General features: G+C 42.4%; 1 protein-coding gene across 22 annotated transcripts in view; it reads right to left on the bottom strand.

The window, feature by feature from the left end:
- The window catches only part of UNC80 (unc-80 subunit of NALCN channel complex), a 175,071-nt gene that overhangs the window by 42,493 nt on the left and 110,390 nt on the right, over window positions 1–22,188 (bottom strand). For all 22 annotated transcript variants that reach the window (XR_013538068.1, XM_078379274.1, XM_072977912.2 and 19 more), the window contains 9 exons: window positions 21,684–21,784; window positions 20,958–21,044; window positions 19,165–19,348; window positions 18,293–18,387; window positions 15,272–15,361; window positions 14,072–14,173; window positions 11,835–12,015; window positions 4,423–4,691; window positions 3,340–3,474 (listed from right to left, as the gene is read on the bottom strand). Coding sequence is in view for 21 of the 22 variants with exons in the window: in XM_078379274.1 (XP_078235400.1) it covers window positions 3,340–3,474; window positions 4,423–4,691; window positions 11,835–12,015; window positions 14,072–14,173; window positions 15,272–15,361; window positions 18,293–18,387; window positions 19,165–19,348; window positions 20,958–21,044; window positions 21,684–21,784 (1,244 nt within the window). In the remaining variant the exon portion in view is untranslated. The remainder of the gene's footprint in view (window positions 1–3,339; window positions 3,475–4,422; window positions 4,692–11,834; window positions 12,016–14,071; window positions 14,174–15,271; window positions 15,362–18,292; window positions 18,388–19,164; window positions 19,349–20,957; window positions 21,045–21,683; window positions 21,785–22,188) is intronic.

The following is a 22,188-nucleotide window of genomic DNA, read 5'->3' on the forward strand; positions in this document are numbered from 1 at the left end:
GTAATTTTGTTTTTAATTAACATTTTGTTTAGTTTTCAGATACTATTCACATCCACTATGATCTCTTCCACCTCCCACCCAACCCAACTCCTAATCTTACAGTTTCTGTACATGTTTCCACTTCTGCCAATTTCCATATCACACATCTAATTTTGGTAGGAAAGGAAGTAGAAGATGGGGCGGGAGGATCGAGGGCCTCCTAAAACATAGAAAAATCGTCCCTATACCGTATTCCCCATAGGTACAATTTAAGCATCCTTGAAAAAAAATGTTTAGGGGCTGGGCATGTGAGGGGAGGGAGATGCAGCTCATGGGCTCCACATTGTTCACTCCTCCTCCAGAGCCATATTCATTTACTTGGGGACAAGCTGGGGTCTGGTATGTTCTACACAAGTAAATTTATCATGGACTGATATAAAAATGAGCTATTTCATCACTTGCAAGACCACTTTGCAGCGGTGAGGTTCTAATTTTGTTGTTAATTTTGTATTCTTCTATGTTCTATGCTATCATCTGCTGAATTATGGAAAAAGCCAAGGAGTTCCAGGAACACATCTACTTCTGCTTCATTGAGTATGCAAAAGCCTTTGACTCTGCGGACCACAGCAAACTATAGCAAGTCCTTAAAGAAATGGGAGTGCCTGATCACCTTATCTATCTCCTGAGAAATCTATATGTGGGACAGGAAGCAACAGTTAGAACTGGATATGGAACAACTGATTGGTTCAAAATTGGGAAAGGAGTATGACAAGGCTGTATATTGTCTCCCTGCATATTTAATTTATATGCAAAACACATCACGCGAAAGGAAGGACTGGATGAATCCCAATTAAGATTGCTGGAAGAAATATCAACAACCTCAGATATGCAGATGATACCACTCTGATGGCAGAAAGTGAGGAGGAATTAAAGAACCTCTTAATGAGGGTGAAAGAAAAACGGTCTGAAGCTCAACATCAAAAAAACTAAGATCATGGCCACTGGTCCCATCACCTCCTGGCAAATAGAAGGGGAAGATATGGAGGCAGTGACAGATTTTACTTTCTTGGGTTCCATGATCACTGTAGATGTGGACAGCAGCCATAAAATTAAAACACTCCTGCATCTTGGGAGGAAAGTGATGACAAACCTTGACAGCGTCTTAAAAAACAGAGACGTCACCTTGCCGACAAAGGTCCGCATAGTCAAAGCTATGGTTTTTCCTGTAATGATGTACGGAAGTGAGAGCTGGACCATAAAGAAGGCTGACTGCCAAAGAATTGATGCTTTTGAATTATGGTGCTGGAGGAGACTCTTTTTTTAATTAGAATTCAAACATACAAAAAACAGAAATAGAAAAAGAAAAAAGAGAGTAATAAAAAAACTAAATCTTCTACTAAGTTAAACCCTCCCCCCTTTGGAGTCAGAGACGTCAGCCTCTTTAAACCCTCCATTCTCCCCGGTTTGGTTTCCAGTGTATACTAAGTAGATATACATACATCATAAACTTTGCCCTACACTCCTGTCTTCTTCTGGGCCCACGAATATATTAGTTCCCAGCTTTGTTTTACATAGTCTCTTGGTTGTTCCCGTAGTGATTCTGATAGGGTGTCCAGTTCTGCTATATCCCATAGCTTCTTTAACAACTCTTCTATTGTTGGAACCTCTTCACTTTTCCATTTTTGGACCCAGAGTAATTTAGCTGCTGTGAGTATATACATCAGACAATACTTCAATTTTTTATCATTAATTCCTGATATGACATTCAATAATGCCATTTCAGGTTTTATATCGATTTTGTGCTGAGTAATTTCTTTTACTAACTCCCACACCTGTGTCCAATAATTTTTGACTTTTTCACATGTCCACGACATATGATAATAAGTTCCTGCATTTTTTTTACACTTCCAACATATATTGCTGTTACCCTCTGAGACTCTTGAGAATCCCTTCGACTGCAAAGAGAACAAACCTATCCATTCTTAAGGAAATCAGCCCTGAGTGCTCACTGGAAGGACAGATCCTGAAGCTGAGGCTCCAGTATTTTAACCATCTCATGAGAAGAGAAGACTCCCTGGAAAAGACCCTGATGTTGGGAAAGAGTGAAGCAAGAGGAGAAGGGATGACAGAGGACGAGATGTTTGGACAGTGTCACCGAAGCTACCAACATGAATTTGACCAAACTCCGGGAGGCAGTGGAAAACAGGAAGGCCTGGCGTGCTCTGGTCCATGGGGTCATGAAGAGTCGGACACGACTAAACGACTAAACAACAACAAATGTTCAATAGAGCCTAGCATAGCAGCTAAGGATTTATGAGCCAAATAGTAATTTGTAAGTTTTAGGAGTGGAGCAGCATATGCTATAAAATCCTCACATTCATCTAGAAAACTGAGGGCCATCCCCTCTATCACCATTAAATGACCAAATCTGATAATCACTTCCAGCATTTTTCAATACATATGGGACGTTTGTCACAGCCCAGTTGAATATGTGCAATATACATTTAATGACACAAATATATTTACCAATAAATCTCAAGGTGAAGATATGGAAAGCAATGTCACGGGAGAGGCCGTCTACTTTTCCTCTGTACCCCAAGCTGTTTCCTCCAGCTCTGGGCATCCACGCAGAGATAATAATAATTGCCATGTGCCATCACGTCAATTCTAATTTATGGCAACCTTTTTCAGGGGTTCTCAGGGATAGAGTACAGGTGGTTTGCCCTTCCTTTCTTCTGGGAGTGCCCTGGGACTGTGCAGTTTGCCCAAGACCACACAGGCTGGCTTCTCCTGAGATGCGCGGTGGGGAACTGAGCTCCCTACCTCTGGCTCCGCAGCAAGATGCCTAAACCACTGAGCTACCCAGCTTGGTAACCGGGACAGCATGTCCATCCCACAGGCTCAATTGCCAGATTTTCTTTTTTACAGGAGATGAACTGCACATTCTCCTCACTGGATTTTATTCAGACATGGGTATCTAGGGCTGAAGTGCGGAACTGGCAGCAAGGCCAAGCATGCCAAAGCTCCCCTTAACTGATGGGGCAAGGAAGAAACATGCATCCCAACTCCCAAAGAGAAAAAATTAGCAACTGCTTAGCCATATATTCCCTTTATAAAAAAATTAATGTTTGGCTCCGCTGTCCCCAAATATGCATGAAATATAGCTTCTAACTGCAGTGGTTTCTAACTTCCTACTACACTAGAATTTGTATTTGATTGTGAAGGGGGTCATGTGATTCCATATGAAGAGTAATTCGATATGTGCCACCAGCCATCTCCTCATCCTAGGACCCCTCTATCACAGCTGGCCAAAACAAAAACAAAAGAAGAAATGGATGTCGGGAATAGATTTCAACTCACAGGAAACTCCAGGAGGGGAGCCACACTAGCAAACAATTGCAGTATAAAGGGCTTGCGGTGCAGGATGTAAAACTGGCGGCAGGCAAACTCGATTGCTTGACGCAGCTGTGGGTTGCTTTCATAGTCAGCATATACCTGGACAAAGAGAAAAAGACTTAGAAGTACTGCTTGAGACTTAAAGACGTGATAGCCTTCTGCTGAAAAAGCCTCCACACAGCCCAGTACTGTCTCTCAGGTCAAACTAAAGGCTACTTTTCTTTTCACAATTTCTACACAGGTGTGCCTCCAAGTGGTAAAAGATGCCTGTATTTCATAGTAAAGGTAAAGGTTCCCCTTGACATTTAGTCCAGTTGTGTCCGATTCTAGGGGGAGGTGCTCATCTGCATTTATAAGCTGTAGAGACAGTGTTTGGCCGAAGACAGTTTCTGTGGTCACGTGGCCAGTGCAACTAGACACTGAACACCATTACCTTCCCACCGAGGTGGTACCTATTTGTCTACTTGCATTTTTACATGCTTTCGAACTGATAGATTGGCAGGAGCTGGGACAAAGCGACGGGAGCTCACTCTGTTGTGTGTATTTGATCTTACGACTGCTGGTCTTCCAACCTTGCAGCACAGAGGCTTCTGCGGTTTAACCCACATATTTCATAGCACGCAATTTTGTCGATGTCATCTGTATCTTACTCCTCCTTAGAAGGTAAACAGGGACTTCATTTGCAAGTCTAATCGCTAAGGAAATGATCTCTGCGGAAACCCAGTTGTGGGGTGGAAGAGAGGTGAATTGGGAGAATACACATTTCCCTTAATATCTGGTATCACACACAAGCTCTCTTTTTCCTTCATATCCTCTCTTTCTCTCCCACCTTGCCAAATACATAAATGACATTATTTTGCTTTTGCCAGACAAAAGGAAAATAATATGTGTGTGTGAAACCAGCTGCTGGGACTCCTCTGGTTTGCCTTAAAAGAATAGTGCCTTTTGTCCCAGAGTAATCACCATTTTTTTTAAATGGGGCCATTGCAAGCAACAGATTGTTCAGGTTAGCAGAACTGGCCTAATGGCAAGTAACCCAACATTCACCTGCAGCATAGTCGGGAGGATCCACTGGTAGCCACTGAGAGAGAAGAGGTGGTTGAAATGTACAGCAGTGTTGATGACGGTGGCAGCATATTGCCGCAACAGGGCACTGTCCTCTGGGTGTAGGATCAAGGCCCCATTAAACACATTCAGGAACAGCATGATTTCATCCCCCCAGGGAAATTCACTAGGCATCCCGAGAAACATCTCCTCCAGAAGTTTAATCCACAGGCTTTTCTGAAGAGTGTCAAGGCCAAAGAGCTCCTTTCCTGCTGGAAGTTCAAATACAATGATGTCAGATTTAAACTTAGAAACTTGTTGTGACAAACCCAGACCTACTGGGATCTGCCACACGTTAACTAAGCTGCCACCAACCATTCCCTATAAGAAGTCACACAGACCAGGGATGGATTTTCAACAAATAAAAGAATAAGGTTTATTTAAAACAACACACAGGGAAAATAAAATAATCAGGTGAATAAGATAAAGTAACGTGGCTTATTCTCATTCATACATGCATACAGTTTGGTTCACACAGAACCCTTAACTTGAAGCACAGACCCTGAACCTATCAGTTCTGGCTAACCAACAGACACCTGAACCTATCAGGTTGGTACTCTGACACACAGTAGTACCCTGTCTGACACACAGACTCCCACACCAGCTTCTTCTTCCCAGCTGCTGCTTCTTCACATCCCAGCGTCTCCTAACTTCTCCACACAGGCTTCACCTATATATACAGTACAGCCCCTCCTCCTGATGTCCCGCCTTCCACTCCCCATAGGATGGAACTTTCCCTCCAAACCCATGACAGACAGGTAACATCAGTGCTGTATGTAACACCTCCCCTCTTTATAAGTTGTTTTGTAGGGGGAAAGCTAAGGTGCTTTTTCCCAAAAAACAACCTGGATAAAACACACAAAAACAGTTATACATACAATATCATACTTACTTATACTTACATTCTAAGTCAACCATAGCAATTAGGCATTTAAACATTTACCATATACATTACATCAATTTACCTTTATTCATACAAACCAAGTTCAAAAAACAGGTACATTTAACTTTTTGTCATCAATATATATACATAGTCCATGTTCTTTCGCCGTCTTCATTCTTCAGGTCTTCTTGACAAGGCGTCAGCAACACAGTTCACTGACCCTCTGACCACCTTCACTTCAAAGTCATAGTCCTGTAGGTTTAAAGCCCACCTCATAAGTTTGCTATTGTGGGTTTTCATTGTCTTTAACCATTGCAGTGGTGAATGGTCAGTGCACAGAACAAAATGTCTTCCCCAGATGTAAGGCTTGGCCTTCTGGATCGCGTAGACTATGGCCAAACACTCCTTCTCCACGGTTGCCAAATGTCTCTCACCTTTTTGGAGTTTCCTACTCAGGTAGGACACTGGATGCTGGTCACCATTCTCATCCTCCTGGCAAAGAACTGCTCCTACCCCGCTGTTAGACGCATCGGTGTAGATGATGAACTCCCGGTCGAAGTCTGGAGCACGCAGCACAGGATAGTTGATTAACGCCTCCTTCAGCCTCTGGAACGCCGCCTCACAGTCGCTGGTCCACGGGATGCGGTCATCAGTCTTCTTCCTCGTCAGATCGGTCAGCGGAGCCGCAATCTCGCTAAACCTCGGGATGAACTTTCTGTAGTAGCCCACCAACCCAAGAAATGATTTGACTTTTTTCTTGGTATTGGGTCTGGGCCAATCACGAACAGCTTCTATTTTGGCCTCCAGGGGTTTTATCACTCCTCCCCCTACCATGTGACCCAAGTATTTTATTTCTGGGCTACCCAGCTGACACTTGCTGGCCTTTACTGTTAGCCCTGCTGCACTTAACCTCTGCAGCACTAACTCCAGGTGTATCAGGTGATCTTCCCAGGTATTACTGAAGATCCCTATGTCGTCAATGTAGGCCACTGTAAAGTCACTGAGCCCTGCCAAGGTCTGGTCCATCAGCCTTTGGAATGTGGCTGGTGCATTTCTGAGACCAAAGCTCAGGACTCGAAACTCATAGAGACCAAAAGGGCTGCAAAAGGCAGTCTTTTCTTGATCCCTGGGATCAATTCTTAATTGCCAATATCCCTTTACCAGGTCCAATGATGAGATGAACCGACAACCCCCTATGGTTTCAATCAGGTTGTCTAGCCTGGGCATTGGGTAGGCATCAGGAGTGGTTACACGGTTTAATTTCCTGTAATCGACACAAAACCTAATGCTCCCATCAGGCTTGTCCACAAGGACTATCGGAGAGGACCAAGGACTAGAAGAGGGGACGATTATGTTCTCCCTAAGCATCTCGTCCAGCTCCTTCCGCACCTTGTCCCTATAGGGTCCCGTTACTCGGTATGGGGATACTGCCTGCGGGGGTGCATCCCCTGTGTGGATCCGATGCATCACTCCCTTCACTATCCCCGGCTTGTTGGAAAACACCTGTTGATATTTACTAAGCAGCATTTTTAGTTCTTGCTGCTGGTCTTGGGTGAGTGCAGGACTGATCTTTACCTCCTCTGGGTTGTATTTTACTTCCCCTCTACCCTCCCAGAAGGGTAATTCAGCTTCCTCACTCTCAGCTGCTTTTATCGCGAATAAAACCCTCTGTTCCCCTCGGTAGTAGGGTTTTAGGGCATTCACATGAACCACCCTCCTTGCTTGGTTCTCCTCCTGCTCTATAAGGTAGTTCAGGTCTGACATCTTGGAAATGACCCTATATGGTCCTGCCCATTTGAGCTGCAGTTTATTCTCCCTGCAGGGCCTAAGCCAAAGCACTTCCTCCCCTGGGTCAAAGTGCCTCTCTCTAGCTTTGTGGTCATACCATGTTTTCTGTCTGACCTTCTGAGCTTGCAGGTTTTCTGCTGCCAGCTCTAGATTTCTCTTTAGGTCATTCATCAGGGTGTCTATGTATGTCACAACGTCTTGTGGGTCATCCTGGGTGATCTGCTCCCAATTTTGTTTGATCAAATCAAGGGGCCCTTTCACCCTTCTCCCAAATAAAAGTTCAAATGGACTGAACCCGGTACTGGCTTGTGGCACTGATCGATAAGCAAACAAAAGGGATTGCAGCTTCTGGTCCCAATTGTTTGGATTCTCTGCCAAGTAAGCCCTAATCATGCGCATTAGAGTCCCATTGAACTTCTCAGTTAACCCATTACTTTCAGGATGATAAGCAGTGGTTTCCTTGTGCTTAATTCCACAGATTTGCCATAAGCGTTTCATGAGCTTCGATGTAAATGATGCTCCCAAATCTGTGATTATTTCTGAGGCAAATCCCATCCTGGACATATACCCCACCAAGGCATCTGCCACTGTGTTAGTTTCAATGTTAGTCAAGGGTATGGCTTCAGGGTACCTCATGGCATGGTCCACAATGGTGAGAATGAACCTGTTCCCCCTCTTTGTGGCCTTGGGCAAAGGTCCCACAATATCCACCCCTATGCATTTGAACGGAGTGTCAATCACAGGCAAAGGGCACAACTTTGCTTTGGTCCTGTCGCGATTATTCCCCTGCCTTTGACACACATCACATTGTTTACAGAACTCCCTGATCTGCTTCCCTATGTCAGGCCAGTAAAAATTCTGTGTGATTCTCTGCTGTGTTTTGTTCACCCCTAAGTGTGCAGCAAACATGTCAGAGTGCCCCCTTTGTAAGATCATGGGGCGATACTTTTCAGGTACCACTAGCTGACTTCGGATCCCATCTCCCCCTTTTGAGATATTCCTCAGGGTCTCTCTATATAAAATCCCCTTTTTCTCCAGAAATCTCACTGGGGTTTCAGGTGTTAGCTGGGCGTCAGTCACCTGTTCAAAACACTTTTGGAGAGTGGCGTCTGCCTTTTGCTCTTGTCCAAATCTGCTGTCTGTGGTTAAGGTTTCCACCACAGCTTCTGAACTCCCCTCTGCTTCCGTCTCTGTCTCATCAGTACCCCCCTGAACTGTCCCCGTGGTGGCTTGTGAGCGTGTAATCACTAGCACCCGTTTCACATGTTCAGCCAGGTCATTTCCCACGAGCACGGCTGCTGGCAGAGTCGATGAAATCGCTAGCCGCCAAACTCCCCTCCAGCCTTGAAAGTTGACAGGTACCTCCGCGACTGGCAGTGAGATTATCTGCCCCTCAATCCCTGCCACCTTCATGCTCTCATTTGGGATTACATATTCCCTAGGAATAATATCTGGATGGCACAGGGTCACCTGAGAACAAGTGTCCCGCAGCCCCCGATACTGACGGTCAAGTATTCCTACGTCCACCCCTGCTGTCTCAAACAACTGAGAATCTGTTCTCACGAGCAAGCATCGCTTGACCTCCACAAGAGGACCATTTTCCTCAGCCTGATCAGCAGATGTAGCTGTTCCAGATTGAGTCGCCATGGCAACAGGCTCCCTCAGTGACAATGAGCCTTGCTCTTTCTGGACACAGAACACAGCTTTTGGCTTGGTTCCACTCGAAACCTGAGGCACCATTCCTTTTAGCTGCTTTAATTTCTCACACTCTGAGATTAGATGGCCCTTTCCCTGACAGAAATAACATTTTCTGGTGTATTTTGATTCTCTCTCATCTTGTTTTAGTTTTCCCTCCAAAATCTGAGGTCTTGGTTTCATGTCTGAGGGCTTCCCTTCACCATGGGCCCCTCCCCCTTGCTGGTTTTTCCCTGGTCCCTGAGAGTACTTGCTGTAGGTTTCTTTGGGTTTACCTACAGATTTCCCCTCACCCAAGGGCTTTCTTATTTGGGAAATAAAATCTGCGATCTCGGCGGCTTCTGCCACAGATTTTGGTTTCCTTTCCCTCACCTGGAATTTCAATTCCCCATGCAGGACTGAATAGAACTGTTCCAGCGCTATCAAATCTTTAAGCTGCTGAAAGGTCTCTGTCCCCTCCTGCGATAGCCATTTCTCAAGCAGCCTCACCAATTGGGCCCCCACTTGGGTAAAAGTCTGCTCTGGCTTTTTGGTGATTGACCTAAATCTTTGTCTCAACTGTTCCGCATTTATCCCATGTCTTGCAAACACCAGTTTTTTAAACTCTGCAAAATCTTTCATCAGTTCCTCAGGCATCTCGGCATAGACCTCAGCCAGGCTACCACTGATTAAAGATCGCATGATGGTCATCTTCTCAGTTTCCCTCACTGAGAAGTCCACAAACGCTCTTTCCACTAAGGAAAAGAACACCTCAGGACAATCTCCCTTGTGGTACACAGGGAATTTCTTCAGGTCAGCCTTAGACAATTGGCCTCCCTCAGAATCCCTATTGTTATTATTGTTCTGATTCATCAGTTCCAGTTTTCTTAATTCAAACGCCATTTTCTCTCTCTCCAATGCCAATTCAAATTGTCTCTGTTTCTCCCTTTCCTCCCTTCTTTCTCTCTCTAATCTTTCCTCCATTTCCCTCACCCTCAGTTCATGCTGTTGGGCTATGAGCAATTTTCTGAGTTCTGGGTTCTGCTCTCCTGTGCTGTCACCTTGCACTGAGCCAAATTCATCCTCAGAACCTTGGTCAATCTGGGGGTCTTTCACTTCACCCATTTCTGCCACTTGGCTTCGAGTCAAGGGCATAATCCCCCCTCAGAACAAGCTGCTTTAAAAAGTCAAGCCTCAAAATAAAACGACCACTTTTTTTTTCTTTTGCCTCAGAACCAGCTTTCCCTAGAGATTGCTGCTGTCCTTCAGCACTTAACTTGCAACAGTTGCGAGCCAGAGCCTACCCCCCTCTGCTAGGCCTCTCAGCAGGCAGGCTAAATCACTGTTACTACACAGTTTTGCCTCAGCTTTTTTCCCGCCAAAACAGGCTGCCTCAGAGCACTCTAATCTAGTCTCCCCAGTTGGCACGTTCTTCCACTAGCGCACCCCCCCGTGAGGTACACCTAGAAGATTACCTACGCGCCTCAGATTGTCCCTGACTAGACCCCCCTTGCTCTGGGCACACTTGCCAAGGCTTTGCTGGACCGCTGGACAACTGGACCAGTCGTATCCCACCGCTGCCACCAATCAATGTGACAAACCCAGACCTACTGGGATCTGCCACACGTTAACTAAGCTGCCACCAACCATTCCCTATAAGAAGTCACACAGACCAGGGATGGATTTTCAACAAATAAAAGAATAAGGTTTATTTAAAACAACACACAGGGAAAATAAAATAATCAGGTGAATAAGATAAAGTAACGTGGCTTATTCTCATTCATACATGCATACAGTTTGGTTCACACAGAACCCTTAACTTGAAGCACAGACCCTGAACCTATCAGTTCTGGCTAACCAACAGACACCTGAACCTATCAGGTTGGTACTCTGACACACAGTAGTACCCTGTCTGACACACAGACTCCCACACCAGCTTCTTCTTCCCAGCTGCTGCTTCTTCACATCCCAGCGTCTCCTAACTTCTCCACACAGGCTTCACCTATATATACAGTACAGCCCCTCCTCCTGATGTCCCGCCTTCCACTCCCCATAGGATGGAACTTTCCCTCCAAACCCATGACAGACAGGTAACATCAGTGCTGTATGTAACACTTGTTTCAAAGAAAGATATCTAAGTCCCCTCCACATATGGATTTATAGGAAAACAGGGTGGTTGTCTTGCTTGTAGGCCAGATATTCAAAAGGGACCACTACATCCTTATCTTGTTAAAGCTTTCTAACGAACTTCAATATAACGTACTATTAAACTCAGGGCACCTGGGATTTCAGAACAACGAGAAAACTCTGTTTGTGGTATCCATAATAGGGCTGCCATACAAAGCACAGCTTTCTCGGCCAGGCACTCCAGTTTTAGGATTCACTTTCATCAGAGATCTGCTTGTTTCCCATATCTTTCAGATGCCTGTTAAAACCACCAGTTTGCACAAGCTGCAAATGAGTACAGGCACTTAATTTGTCCTTGACCAGTGCTGATTTATATTGCTTTTAATGGGCAAAATTCAGTTGTATAACTTTATACCAGCACACCCAAATCAGATGCCAGAAGCATTTCATTTAAAGTAATTAAAAGCTTCATATCCCCGTACTTCCAGGTTCTGATGCTCTCCAGGGCTCCCTTTTGCCCTGGGGAAGTCTTTGGAAGCCTCATGACAGTGGATCTGGTCCAGGTTATGCTGGCACAAAGTAATACAACAGGCTTTTGCCCATTATATGTCAACTATAATCAGTCATGTCTTTAGATATGTCTAATCCTCAATTTGGAGTGTGTTGGTTTCATATGGATTACTAGCTATCCAGACCTCTTATAAGAAAAGGAAAAAAACGGTATAAATTACATTAACAGCAGCGGCAGCATCAACAACATTATGATGATCATCATCATCACCATCATCAGTGGGCATTGGATTTTAACCAGGCCACAAAAGGCAGCCCTGAGATGACCCAAGTCAGAGGAACCTCATGAAAAAAAAAGCTTTCTCTTTAGTACCTTGGGGATCATTGAAGAGGGAGAATTCAGCGTCGATTGCACTGCGAGGGAAGGATGGCAAGCGGAGAAGGTCCTCTTGCAGCAAAGAGACATGGGATTGCTTGTGAGCAACAGGGATCTTCTGCGTCAGAGAAATGAGGAACAGCACCCGGCCCACTTCTTCCAATTTACGTGTAAACACCTAAGGAAACAGCCAGATAAATGTTTTGGAGGGACATCCACGACCACTTCTTCTACTTCTTACAGCTTTTTGATTAAGGAAGTATTAATGGATGCAGCTAAATATAGCCATGAGTTGAATTATGATAGTTCGTGACTAGGGGGAGGATTTTATGACATTTCACATTTTCTCTGCAACCTACTTTTCACATTTCTTGTGGTAAAATATTTAAATTTTCACTCCTATAATGGTTGTATATTTCTCTGAGTTGTTTTTTTTTTAAGTGCACAGCAGTCTTTATCAAACCACGTGGGGCTACTTGTTCTTATAATAGCTCCAGCGGGGGATTGTTCTGGAGTTAGTATAGCTTTTAGACCTGTGATCATAGCTGAATGAATAGTTGTTTAAAGCAGAGGTACCATTTGTAGCTACAATAACTGAATTTTTAATAAACTCTCTCTCTGAGGAGGCAAGAAAGTCTGCCACCGTATCACTATTTCTTCCTGTCCAATATAACTTTTTAATGTTTTAAACATAAGAGATTTATCCTGAAGATAAGAATTTGTTTTCAAATGAATAACATTCAAACAGTAACTATAAGAGGAAGGTGATCATTATCATTATCAGCCGCCTAGAGTGGTCTGGTGGTCCAGATAGGTGGGATACAAATCAAATCAATCAATCAATCAATCAATCAATCAATCAATCAATCAATCAATCAATCAATCAATCAATCAATCAATCAATCAATCAATCAATTAATCAAGACTATAATCTACTCAAAATTCAGCCACCCTACTAGATAATAAATGTGAGATCAACACAAGAGACAGATTTAACTGTCTTATATCCGCTGCATTATAGGGCCGCTATCATGGTGTATTATATGAAAACCAATTATGTCCTTGTAATAACAGAGAAATTGAAATGTTGCAATATGTTCTCTTGTTGTTGTTGTTTAGTCATGTCTGCCTCTTCGTGACCCCATGGACCAGAGCACGCCAGGCCTTCCTGTCTTCCACTACCTCCCAGAGTTGGGTCAAATTCATGTTGGTAGCTCCGATGACACTGTCCAACCATCTCGTCTTCTGCCATCCCCTTCTTCTCTTACCTTCACACTTTCCTAACATCAAGGTTTTTTTCAAGGAGTCTTTTCTTCTCATGAGATGGCCAAAGTACTGGAGCCTCAGCTTCAGGATCTGTCCTTCCAGTGAGCACTCAGGGCTGATTTCCTTTAGAATGGATAGGTTTGTTCTCCTTGCAGTCCAGGGGGCTCTCAAGAGTCTCCTCCAGCACCACAATTGTTCTCTTTACATATAATTATTACAGGCTCCTAAACCCCTAAATGACAAGCTTTCCAGGAAGATCATTGAACTGGTATACAAAATACCTTTTAGAAGATACAAATAAGTCCATTATAGAAACTTGTGGCTAAATTCCTTCTCTCTGCCCAGAAAACTCAAAAAAAAAAAAAAAAAAAAAAAAAAAGAATCCTGATGTTCAACTAATTTTAAACTTTTTAAATTTACTTTGAGAATTTATACTGTATTTATATTGTATTTTATGGGGCCTTTGGCTGTAGAATAAATTTGTATTATATTGTATTTCAGATTTTCTCTGCAACATACATAAGCAAGTTCAAGTATGTTTATGAGTAATTTGGCCTTTCCCACCAGATTACTCATAAACATGTTAAAACCCACCCATAAACAGAAGGTTGCAGAAGAAAAGTGACATGTCATAGAAATCCTATAATATATTACATTATATCAAGAAGGAAAAGGTTAAAAAGAAAACACTTTAAACAGCAGTAAATAAAGCACGAAGCCAATAAAACTACAGTATTAGAAAAAAATGCTGATTTTAAAATTCTGCTTCAAGATGCCTAGAACAAAGAATTCAAAGACGTGGAGTCACTGTGGAAAAGGCCCTGCCCTTCATAAACTGCTCCTCAGCTAATTATTTTTATCAGTGAGATAAAGGGAGCCTTCCCAGATCACAAAGCGAGCATTTAAATGCAACCATTTTATATGCCATCATACTTTTTCATCGGAAAGTTCTGTGAGATGTGGAATACCTGTTTCTGAATAAGTTCTTGCCCTTTTTCTGGATGCATGTGTACCAAGTTCAACTGGGGAGATACTGATCTCCGAAATGGATAAATATCACGGACATAGGTCTGGAATGGAATGAGAAAAATTATGACATATATTTTACAAATGAAGAAATACAGTGGCAAGTAAAGTACTAATAAAGAATTCTGTTCAATAGTAGCTGAGTACCAGTGGTTCAGCCAAGGGAATATCAAGGAGCACATTTCCTCAAGACATTTTCTCAGACCAAGAGTGTGACTAGATGGCCAAATTATCCCAGCTTGGATCAGGCTGAGCAGGGTCACTTTGACGTGTGGTATGTTATTTGAGGAGGTCTTTGTATCCACATGCACGGATTGGGCAGATTCACGGTAGAAACCTACGTTGCACCTTAAGCTATCATTTTTCACCCTTCCTCCCTTTAAAGGGAATGAAAGATAGAAAAAAAATCTCTCCTTATCCCCTCCTTTGTGAGGGAATGAGAGAAAGCTTTCAATTTTTTTTTAAAAAAAAATCTAATTGGTATAGAATATCAGCACTGCCGTGTAAAGTCTTTTAAAAAAACTTTTGCTTCCACTCTCTTCCCCTCCATAGGAGAGCAGGAGGAATTTTTCAATTTTCCTGGATTTTGAAGGGGCTTAAGAAAAATGACAGGTTAAGCCATCTTCTTTGGTTCAAGCCGGGCAGTCACACATTCCAGAACCAAACCAAAACATAATGATCTTGTTGTTATGTGCCTCAAGTCACTCCGACTCATGCCAACCTCATGGGTGAGCGCTCTCCAAAATGTCCTGTCCTCAGCTGGCCTGCTTAACACTTGCAGACTCTTTTAGAGAGTCAGTCCATCTTATATTTAGCCTTCCTCTCTTCCTGCTGCCTTCCACTTTTCCCAGCATTATTGTCTTTTCCAGAGAATCTTGCATCTTCCCACGACAGCCTGTTTCAACATTTTTGCCTGCAATTCAGAGTATCCACAAAGCATTCCCTCCAGCTTCACATTTCAAACAATCTTTTTTCCTGTCAGCTGTCTTAACGGTTCTGCTTTCACACACCTGGTGACTGGAAATACAGGAGTGTGGATGATCTTGGTCTCCAATGGGGCATCCTTACACTTGATTATCTTTTCTAGTTTCCAGTTTTCTAGTACTGATCCTACACAGAACAATAATATTAAGCTGTCTTACCTTATTATAATGAATAAGGTTCCATCGTTTATCCATTAAAAAATAGTTGGAAGATTGAGATTCAGGTATGTTAAAAAATTCCAGACATTCCTGACATGGAAAGAAATAATCATTAGCATTTATCTATTGGTCAAGTTATACAGAAGTTGCATGGAATTTTGTAATCTTTTTTGTTCCTAGAAAATTATGACTATCAGTAGCACTAGCTTTTTATGCCCTTTGATTTGTGAACTAAATAACAATTGGAATCAACATCATCAGCTTAGACTGGGCACTTGTTTGATCAGCACCTTGATTCATACAGTGAGGAAAATGACCATGTGCTTGTATCATCTACTATGCAGCTGATGTGATGTATTAGGTAGGTGCTAAAGAAAACTATATACATGCAAAGTTCTTCTTTACCATCCCTTGCACATACTTTGGAAAGGAAATATAACACATGAATTGGGCTCTCATACAGATGGAGTATGCCCCTTCACAGATTGCTGCCTTGACGTGGTGAAGGGGTTTGAGCAATTTAGAGAAGCTATGGGCTATGCCATGCAGGAATACCCAAGATGGACAGGTCATAGTGGAGAGTTCTGACTAAACGTGATCCTAGTCAGGTATAATCTAAATCAAATCCCTTATGAATACACAGTGGAAGTGAAGAACAGATTTAAGGAACTCGATTTGGTGGACAGAGTGCCTGAAGAACTATGGATGGAGGCTCGTAACATTGTACAGGAGGCAGCAACAAAAACCATTCCAAAGAAAAGGAAATGCAAGAAAGCAAAGTGGCTGTCCAACGAAGCCTTACAAATAGCAGAGAAGGGGAACAAAATGTGAGGGAGATGGGAAAAGTTACAGAAAATGGAATTCAGAATTCCAAAGGAAGAGAGAGACAAGAAGAGAGACAAGGGGCCTTCTTAAATGAACAGTGCAAAGATATCGAGGGGAAAAATAGAATGAAAAAAAAAACAGAGATCTGTTCAAGAATATTGGAGATATTAAAGGAATGTTTTGTGCAGAGATGGACATGATAAAGGACAAAAATGGTAGAAGCAGAAGACATCAAGAAGAGGTGGCAAGAATACACAGAGGAATTGTACAAGAAAGGTCTGGATGTCCCAGACAACCCAGATAGTGTGGCTGCTGACTTTGAGCCAGACATCCTGGAGAGCGAAGTCAAGTGGCCCTTAGAAAGCATGGCTAACAACAAGGTCAGTGGAGGTGATGGCATTCCAATCGAACTATTTAAAATCTTAAAAGATGATGCTGTTAAGGTGCTACACTCAATACGCCAGCAAGTTTGGAAAACTCAGCATTGGCCAGAGGATTGGAAAAGATCAGTCTACATTCCAATCCCAAAGAAGGGCAATGCCAAAGAATGTTCCAACTACCATACAATTGCACTCATCTCACACACTAGCAAGGTTATGCTCAAAATCCTCCAAGGCAGGCTTCAACAGTGTGTGGATTGAGAACTCCCAGAAGTAATAGCTGGATTTTGAAGGAACAGAGGAACTAGAGACCAAATTGCTAACATGTGCAGGATTATGGAGAAAGCCAGAGAGTTCCAGAAAAACATATACTTCTGCCTCATTGACTACGCAAAAGTCTTTGACTTTGTGGACCAGAGCAAACTTAAAAAAATAGGAGTTCCTGACCACCTTAACTATCTCCTGAGAAATCTGTATGTGGGACAGGAAGTAATAGTTAGAACTGGATATGGAACAACTGATTGGTTCAAAATTGGGAAAGGAGTATGACAAAGCTGTATATTGTCCCCCTGCTTATTTAACTTATATGCAGAATACATCATGCGAAAGGCAGGACTGGATGAATCCCAAACCTGAATTAAGATTGCCGGAAGAAATATCAACAACCTCAGAGATGCAGATGATACCACTCTGATGGCAGAAAGTGAGAAGGAATTAAAGAACTTCTTAATGAGGGTGAAAGAGGAGAGCACCAATAATGGTCTAAAGCTCAACATCAAAAAAACTAAGATCATGGCCACTGGTCCCATCACCTCCTGGCAAATAGAAGGGGAAGATATGGAGGCAGTGACAGATTTTATTTTCTTGGGCTCCATGATCACTGCAGATGGTGACAGCAGCCATGTAATTAAAAGACACCTGCTTCTTGGGAGGAAAGCGATGAAAAACCTAGACAGCACCTTAAAAAGCAGCGACATCACCTTGCTGATAAAGGTCCGCATAGTCAAATCTATGGTTTTTCCAGTAGCAATGTATGGAAGTGAGAGCTGGACCATAAAGAAGGCTGACCGCCAAAGAATTGATGCTTTTGAACTATGGTGCTGGAGGAGATCCTTGAGAGTCCCCTGGACTGCAAGGAGAAGAAACCTATCCATTCTGAAGGAAATCAAGCCTGAGTGCTCACTGGAAGGACAGATCCTGAAGCTGAGGCTCCAATACTTTGGCCATCTCATGAGAAGAGAAGACTCCGTGGAAAAGACCTTGAAGTTGGGAAAGTGTGAAGGCAAGAGGAGAAGGGGATGACAGAGGATGAGATGGATGGATAGTGTCATTGAAGCTACCGACATGAATTTGACTGAACTTCAGGAGGCAGTGGAAGGGTCACAAAGAGTCGGACACGACTTAACAACTAAACAACAACAACAGATGGAGTGCCTCCTTGTAGATCACCTACCTCACAGCTTACATATGCTGAATGAGAGAGATATGTACCTCCAGCATGCATACTAGAGCAGTTGCTATTGAAATGGTTGAAAGGAAGATATAAAGAATCAATGGAACTTATGTAGGAGATCACTCACTAAATCCCCATTGCTTTAAAGAGCATACTCTAGTGCTATTTACTACACTAAGCAACAGGATTTTAGCTAAAGAAAGCCAGTGTTGCTACTCTAACTGTATTGAAGTTGATGGCCACTGGACCATTTCATGGGGGGGGGGGGAATGAAGATTCATACAGGTACTGAAATACCGACAGATTCAAAAATATAGGGATCAAAAATATTGCAGGAATATTTTAATAAAATAATATCCAGACCTTTAAAAGAGCTTCAAACTGGGTGTCTTCATGGACTGGTAACTGGGTCGGGATATCACATTCATTTTGCCCATGAACTACCAGAGTTTTGGTGCCTTTAAAAACAATGCAATATAATAATGTGATATAATTTGAACTATATTGCATCTGATTAGAAGGGACAAACCATTTCAAATTTTAAGTAGCTATTATGATCACAGGATCCCCTCAAAGTACAGACAATTTACAAACAGAATGTATGCTAGGAAATGGAAAGAAATTACACAGCACCACCTATTAACCGATTCCACATCTGCAGAGACGCTAAGACCAACTTGGGTAAATAACATAGGTGTTCTAGTCTGATAGGTAGTCTAAAATCAACCACTTGTTACAATGACTCTGAAGATTAGGCAAAACGGTGCGAATTTTATGATCTTTCAGCTACTGTATGCATAAAAGTTGCAATGTAAAAGAACATGAGATACAATTTCTTTGTTGGCAAGGGATACTGAAAAATCTGCCCTGGGGTATGGTTGAGGACAAAATACTTAGCCTTGCAAACACAAAAAGAGGATGCTCTAAAGGCTTCAGTAAACAGTCTTGTTTTAATCATCCTCTTAAAACCTATACGGGAGTCAGTCAGATGCAGCTCCACTGAGAATCCATTCCAAATGGAAGCGGCCATAACTGAGAAGGCAAGTTTATAATAAAGCTACATTTAGATATTTTTTTTGAACGGTTACAATTTTGAAATTATTTCATAAAAGCCCCATTCATGGACTATCCAAACCATAGCAGCAATACTGTAGTGCTACAGTGGCAAAAGTAGGCATAAAAAGCAAATTCTGACGAAAGGCCCCTGGAGGGTCTAAAGACAGTGAATTCTATACCTGGCATTGAGGCAGTAACCAGCAGCTTTACTTCACATTGTTCCTTCTTCATAGTCTGTTTGAGATCTTTGAAAAAAAGTCCTTCTACGTAGCCCACTACTTCCCAAAGGAAGGTGAGAGTCGCTGAAATGGCATCCATGCCCCATTCACATGGTGTGCGCACAAAATACATGATCAGTCCCACCTATAAATCACAGAGGTCACACATTACAGTTCAGTTTTGTACAGAGCACATTGGCCTTGCATGTATCAGCTCAGTCCTTGAGACCAATGTATGGTAGTGGGTGTGGGTGGGGAGGGCATGACCTCGAAGGGGACACATAACACTGCCTAGGTCACAATTATGGTCTGACTGATTCTTCCCAGCTCAGTGTTTGTGGGGGCCCTGACAGATTCAAAATAGAGAGGAATGGCCTGTCTTAACCTGGGGAGTAAAATCAAAATAGATATAAATCAACATTGTGCTGATTGGAAATGACAGCGGCCCTAATCCCTTTTTTTTGAGTTCTTGGTGATGCTTTCTTCAATGCTGAATGACAGCACATTTCCCCTGTTGTATTGTGTCTTCTGTTTTCCTTTGATAATCACAAAACTATATGGGTCAGAACAAGTACCACCTCCTGAAAAGGATAACCACATGAAATGACAACTTTTAGAAGTGCAGGAACTCTGCTTTCCTTTTCATGTGGCCATCCTGCACCTGAACCACCTTCGTTTTGCATTTGTTATACTTTGGAAATGCTCAAACAGTATAATAAAATCCAGTATTAAGTTGCAACGAAAGTAGACAATGACTTAGTGAAACTTATTGAGGAGTTGACTCACCAGATCCTCACTAATCCAATGAGACTAATTCTAGTTGCAACTTATTACTGGTTTTCAGCCATTGCATTCTTGCTTTAGGAAGCCACATGATAAATTGCCATTTTAGAGACTGGAGTGTGCTCCAGATTATTCTAAACAATGGAAGATATTATAAGGAAAGTCATGAGTTCCTTAATTTCAATTTTGCCTCTGTCAGGAACTCATGAAACTCCATCTCTCTCAACCTCAGCGCCCCGAGTCTGCAGTATATAGATGAAAATGTTTAATTAGTTTATGAGTCTGCCATACGGTTGACCACATTCTGAACATTCTAAAAGCATTAAACATGGGATTTAAAATACTATTCTTGTGTGATTGAACGTTGTTGCCATTTTGCTACTTACCATAATCAGTATGTGTGATTAATAGTATTAATTATGTACCATCAAGTTGATTCCAAATTATGGCAACCCTTTCTATAGTTCTCTAGAATGCTCAGAAGTGATTATCATTTCCTTCTTTGGGAGACATCCTGGGACTGTGCAGCTTGACAAAGGCTACATAGGCTGGCTGTTCTCCCAGGACACACAGTGGGGAATCGAACTCCCAACCTCTGGGCCTACAGCCAGATATCTAACTCACTGAGCTGATGCATGACTAGTGAAGTAAAAGTGAAGCCTTGGTCCATAGTTCTATCCAGTGTGATAATGTCATCTAAGAAGATAACTTATAATAAAGTAAAGATTTTATACATCCCGGTGTGTGTGTGTGTGTGGAGAGAGAGAAGGAATAAAAGAAAGAAAGAGAACAAAGCCACTATTGTCTCTGTTTTGAGAACACTGAAAGCCAGAAGCACAGCGACAGAAGACCAGCACACAAGTCACTTTTCTTTATTAATTGTGACATTGAAAATAAACCTGGAAGTTCCCATGAAAATTATATTCCAATAGTTAGAGATTGGTTTCTGCTGAAGACTCTGAATAACTCACCAAATAATTAAAGAGGATATGGGATGTCTGAGCAGGGAAGTCTCCAATGTTGAGCAGAAGTTTCCTCAGCATATACATCAACTCATCCTGGAATAAAAGCACAATTTGTTTTCAGGTTTATCTCAAAATACTGGCTGAAGTGCCATTGCTTAGCAAAGTATGTTGCACTAGAGTAAGCCCATTAAATCAGTAGGGGTTTGGAAAGTCACCTTCTCCATAAATTCCATTAATTCCAAAGGGCCTACTCTAGTGCAACTTACTATGCTAAGCAATAGGGTTTCAGCTACTTGGAGACACCTTAACTCTTTCTTCAGAGGGATTCACAAATGCACATTAATGCCTTCCATCTACCAGTTTTTCTATTCGCATTAAGACCAGTTACAATAAAGAAAACACATGACAGGTAAATGCATTTAGAAGTCTCAGCACTGCAAGGTGGACTTCCTTCCCATTCATGATGAAGACATCCTGCTCTATAGAACAACTAAATGACAGCCCACAAAACCAAGACAGTTTGTCTGGGTTGGGGTATAGTATTGAGCTGTGGCTAATTAAAACAGAAGTAAAAGCTTTCAACTGTTTTTTGAAGTTACACAAATAGAAGGCAGGGGAGAAGCATTTGGTAGCCTTAGGTCTGTTCTCGTGCTGCTAAATATATTGTTTACTCCTGCATTGAAATGCAATCCAGTATCTGGGTTCTTCTCAGACACTGGACAGGGCCCATACCTGTCGATTGCTGATTGTTAGTTTCTCCAGAAAATGCCGAAGAACTGTAGAAGGGTCTTCAATGAGACAGTTCCATAGAACTTGCTGAGCCACAGCACTGACTAAACAAGACAAAAGAGAGGTGGTGTAGAACTGTCTAAGAAAAAGGCAATGGCCAGAATCCTATTGCATTACCCAACTGCTTGACCACAGTTGCACTGGCGATAGGAGACGTTTTGACAGCTGTCTGTCACAACCCCCACTCCAAGGCCTCTAGGTATATGAAGGGTCTTGTGACTTGATTGTTAAGTCAGGTGTTATGTGTGTGATATTTTGCAAGAAGATTTTGGCTAATCTTTCCAAATATAAAATCTGTTGGAACAGGCACAGGCCTGCCCTACTTATTTTCTTAGCTGGAGTAGGCTCTGCCCAGCTATTTGTGATTTAAACATTTCAATGACAGTAAATAGGCTGATAATTCAACTGTATAAAACCTCCCAGCAAATTAGGTCTGAAGAAAAAGGAG

The sequence above is a fragment of the Pogona vitticeps genome, chromosome 1 (assembly GCF_051106095.1).
Source record: "Pogona vitticeps strain Pit_001003342236 chromosome 1, PviZW2.1, whole genome shotgun sequence".
NCBI classification, from domain to species: Eukaryota; Metazoa; Chordata; class Lepidosauria; order Squamata; family Agamidae; genus Pogona; species Pogona vitticeps.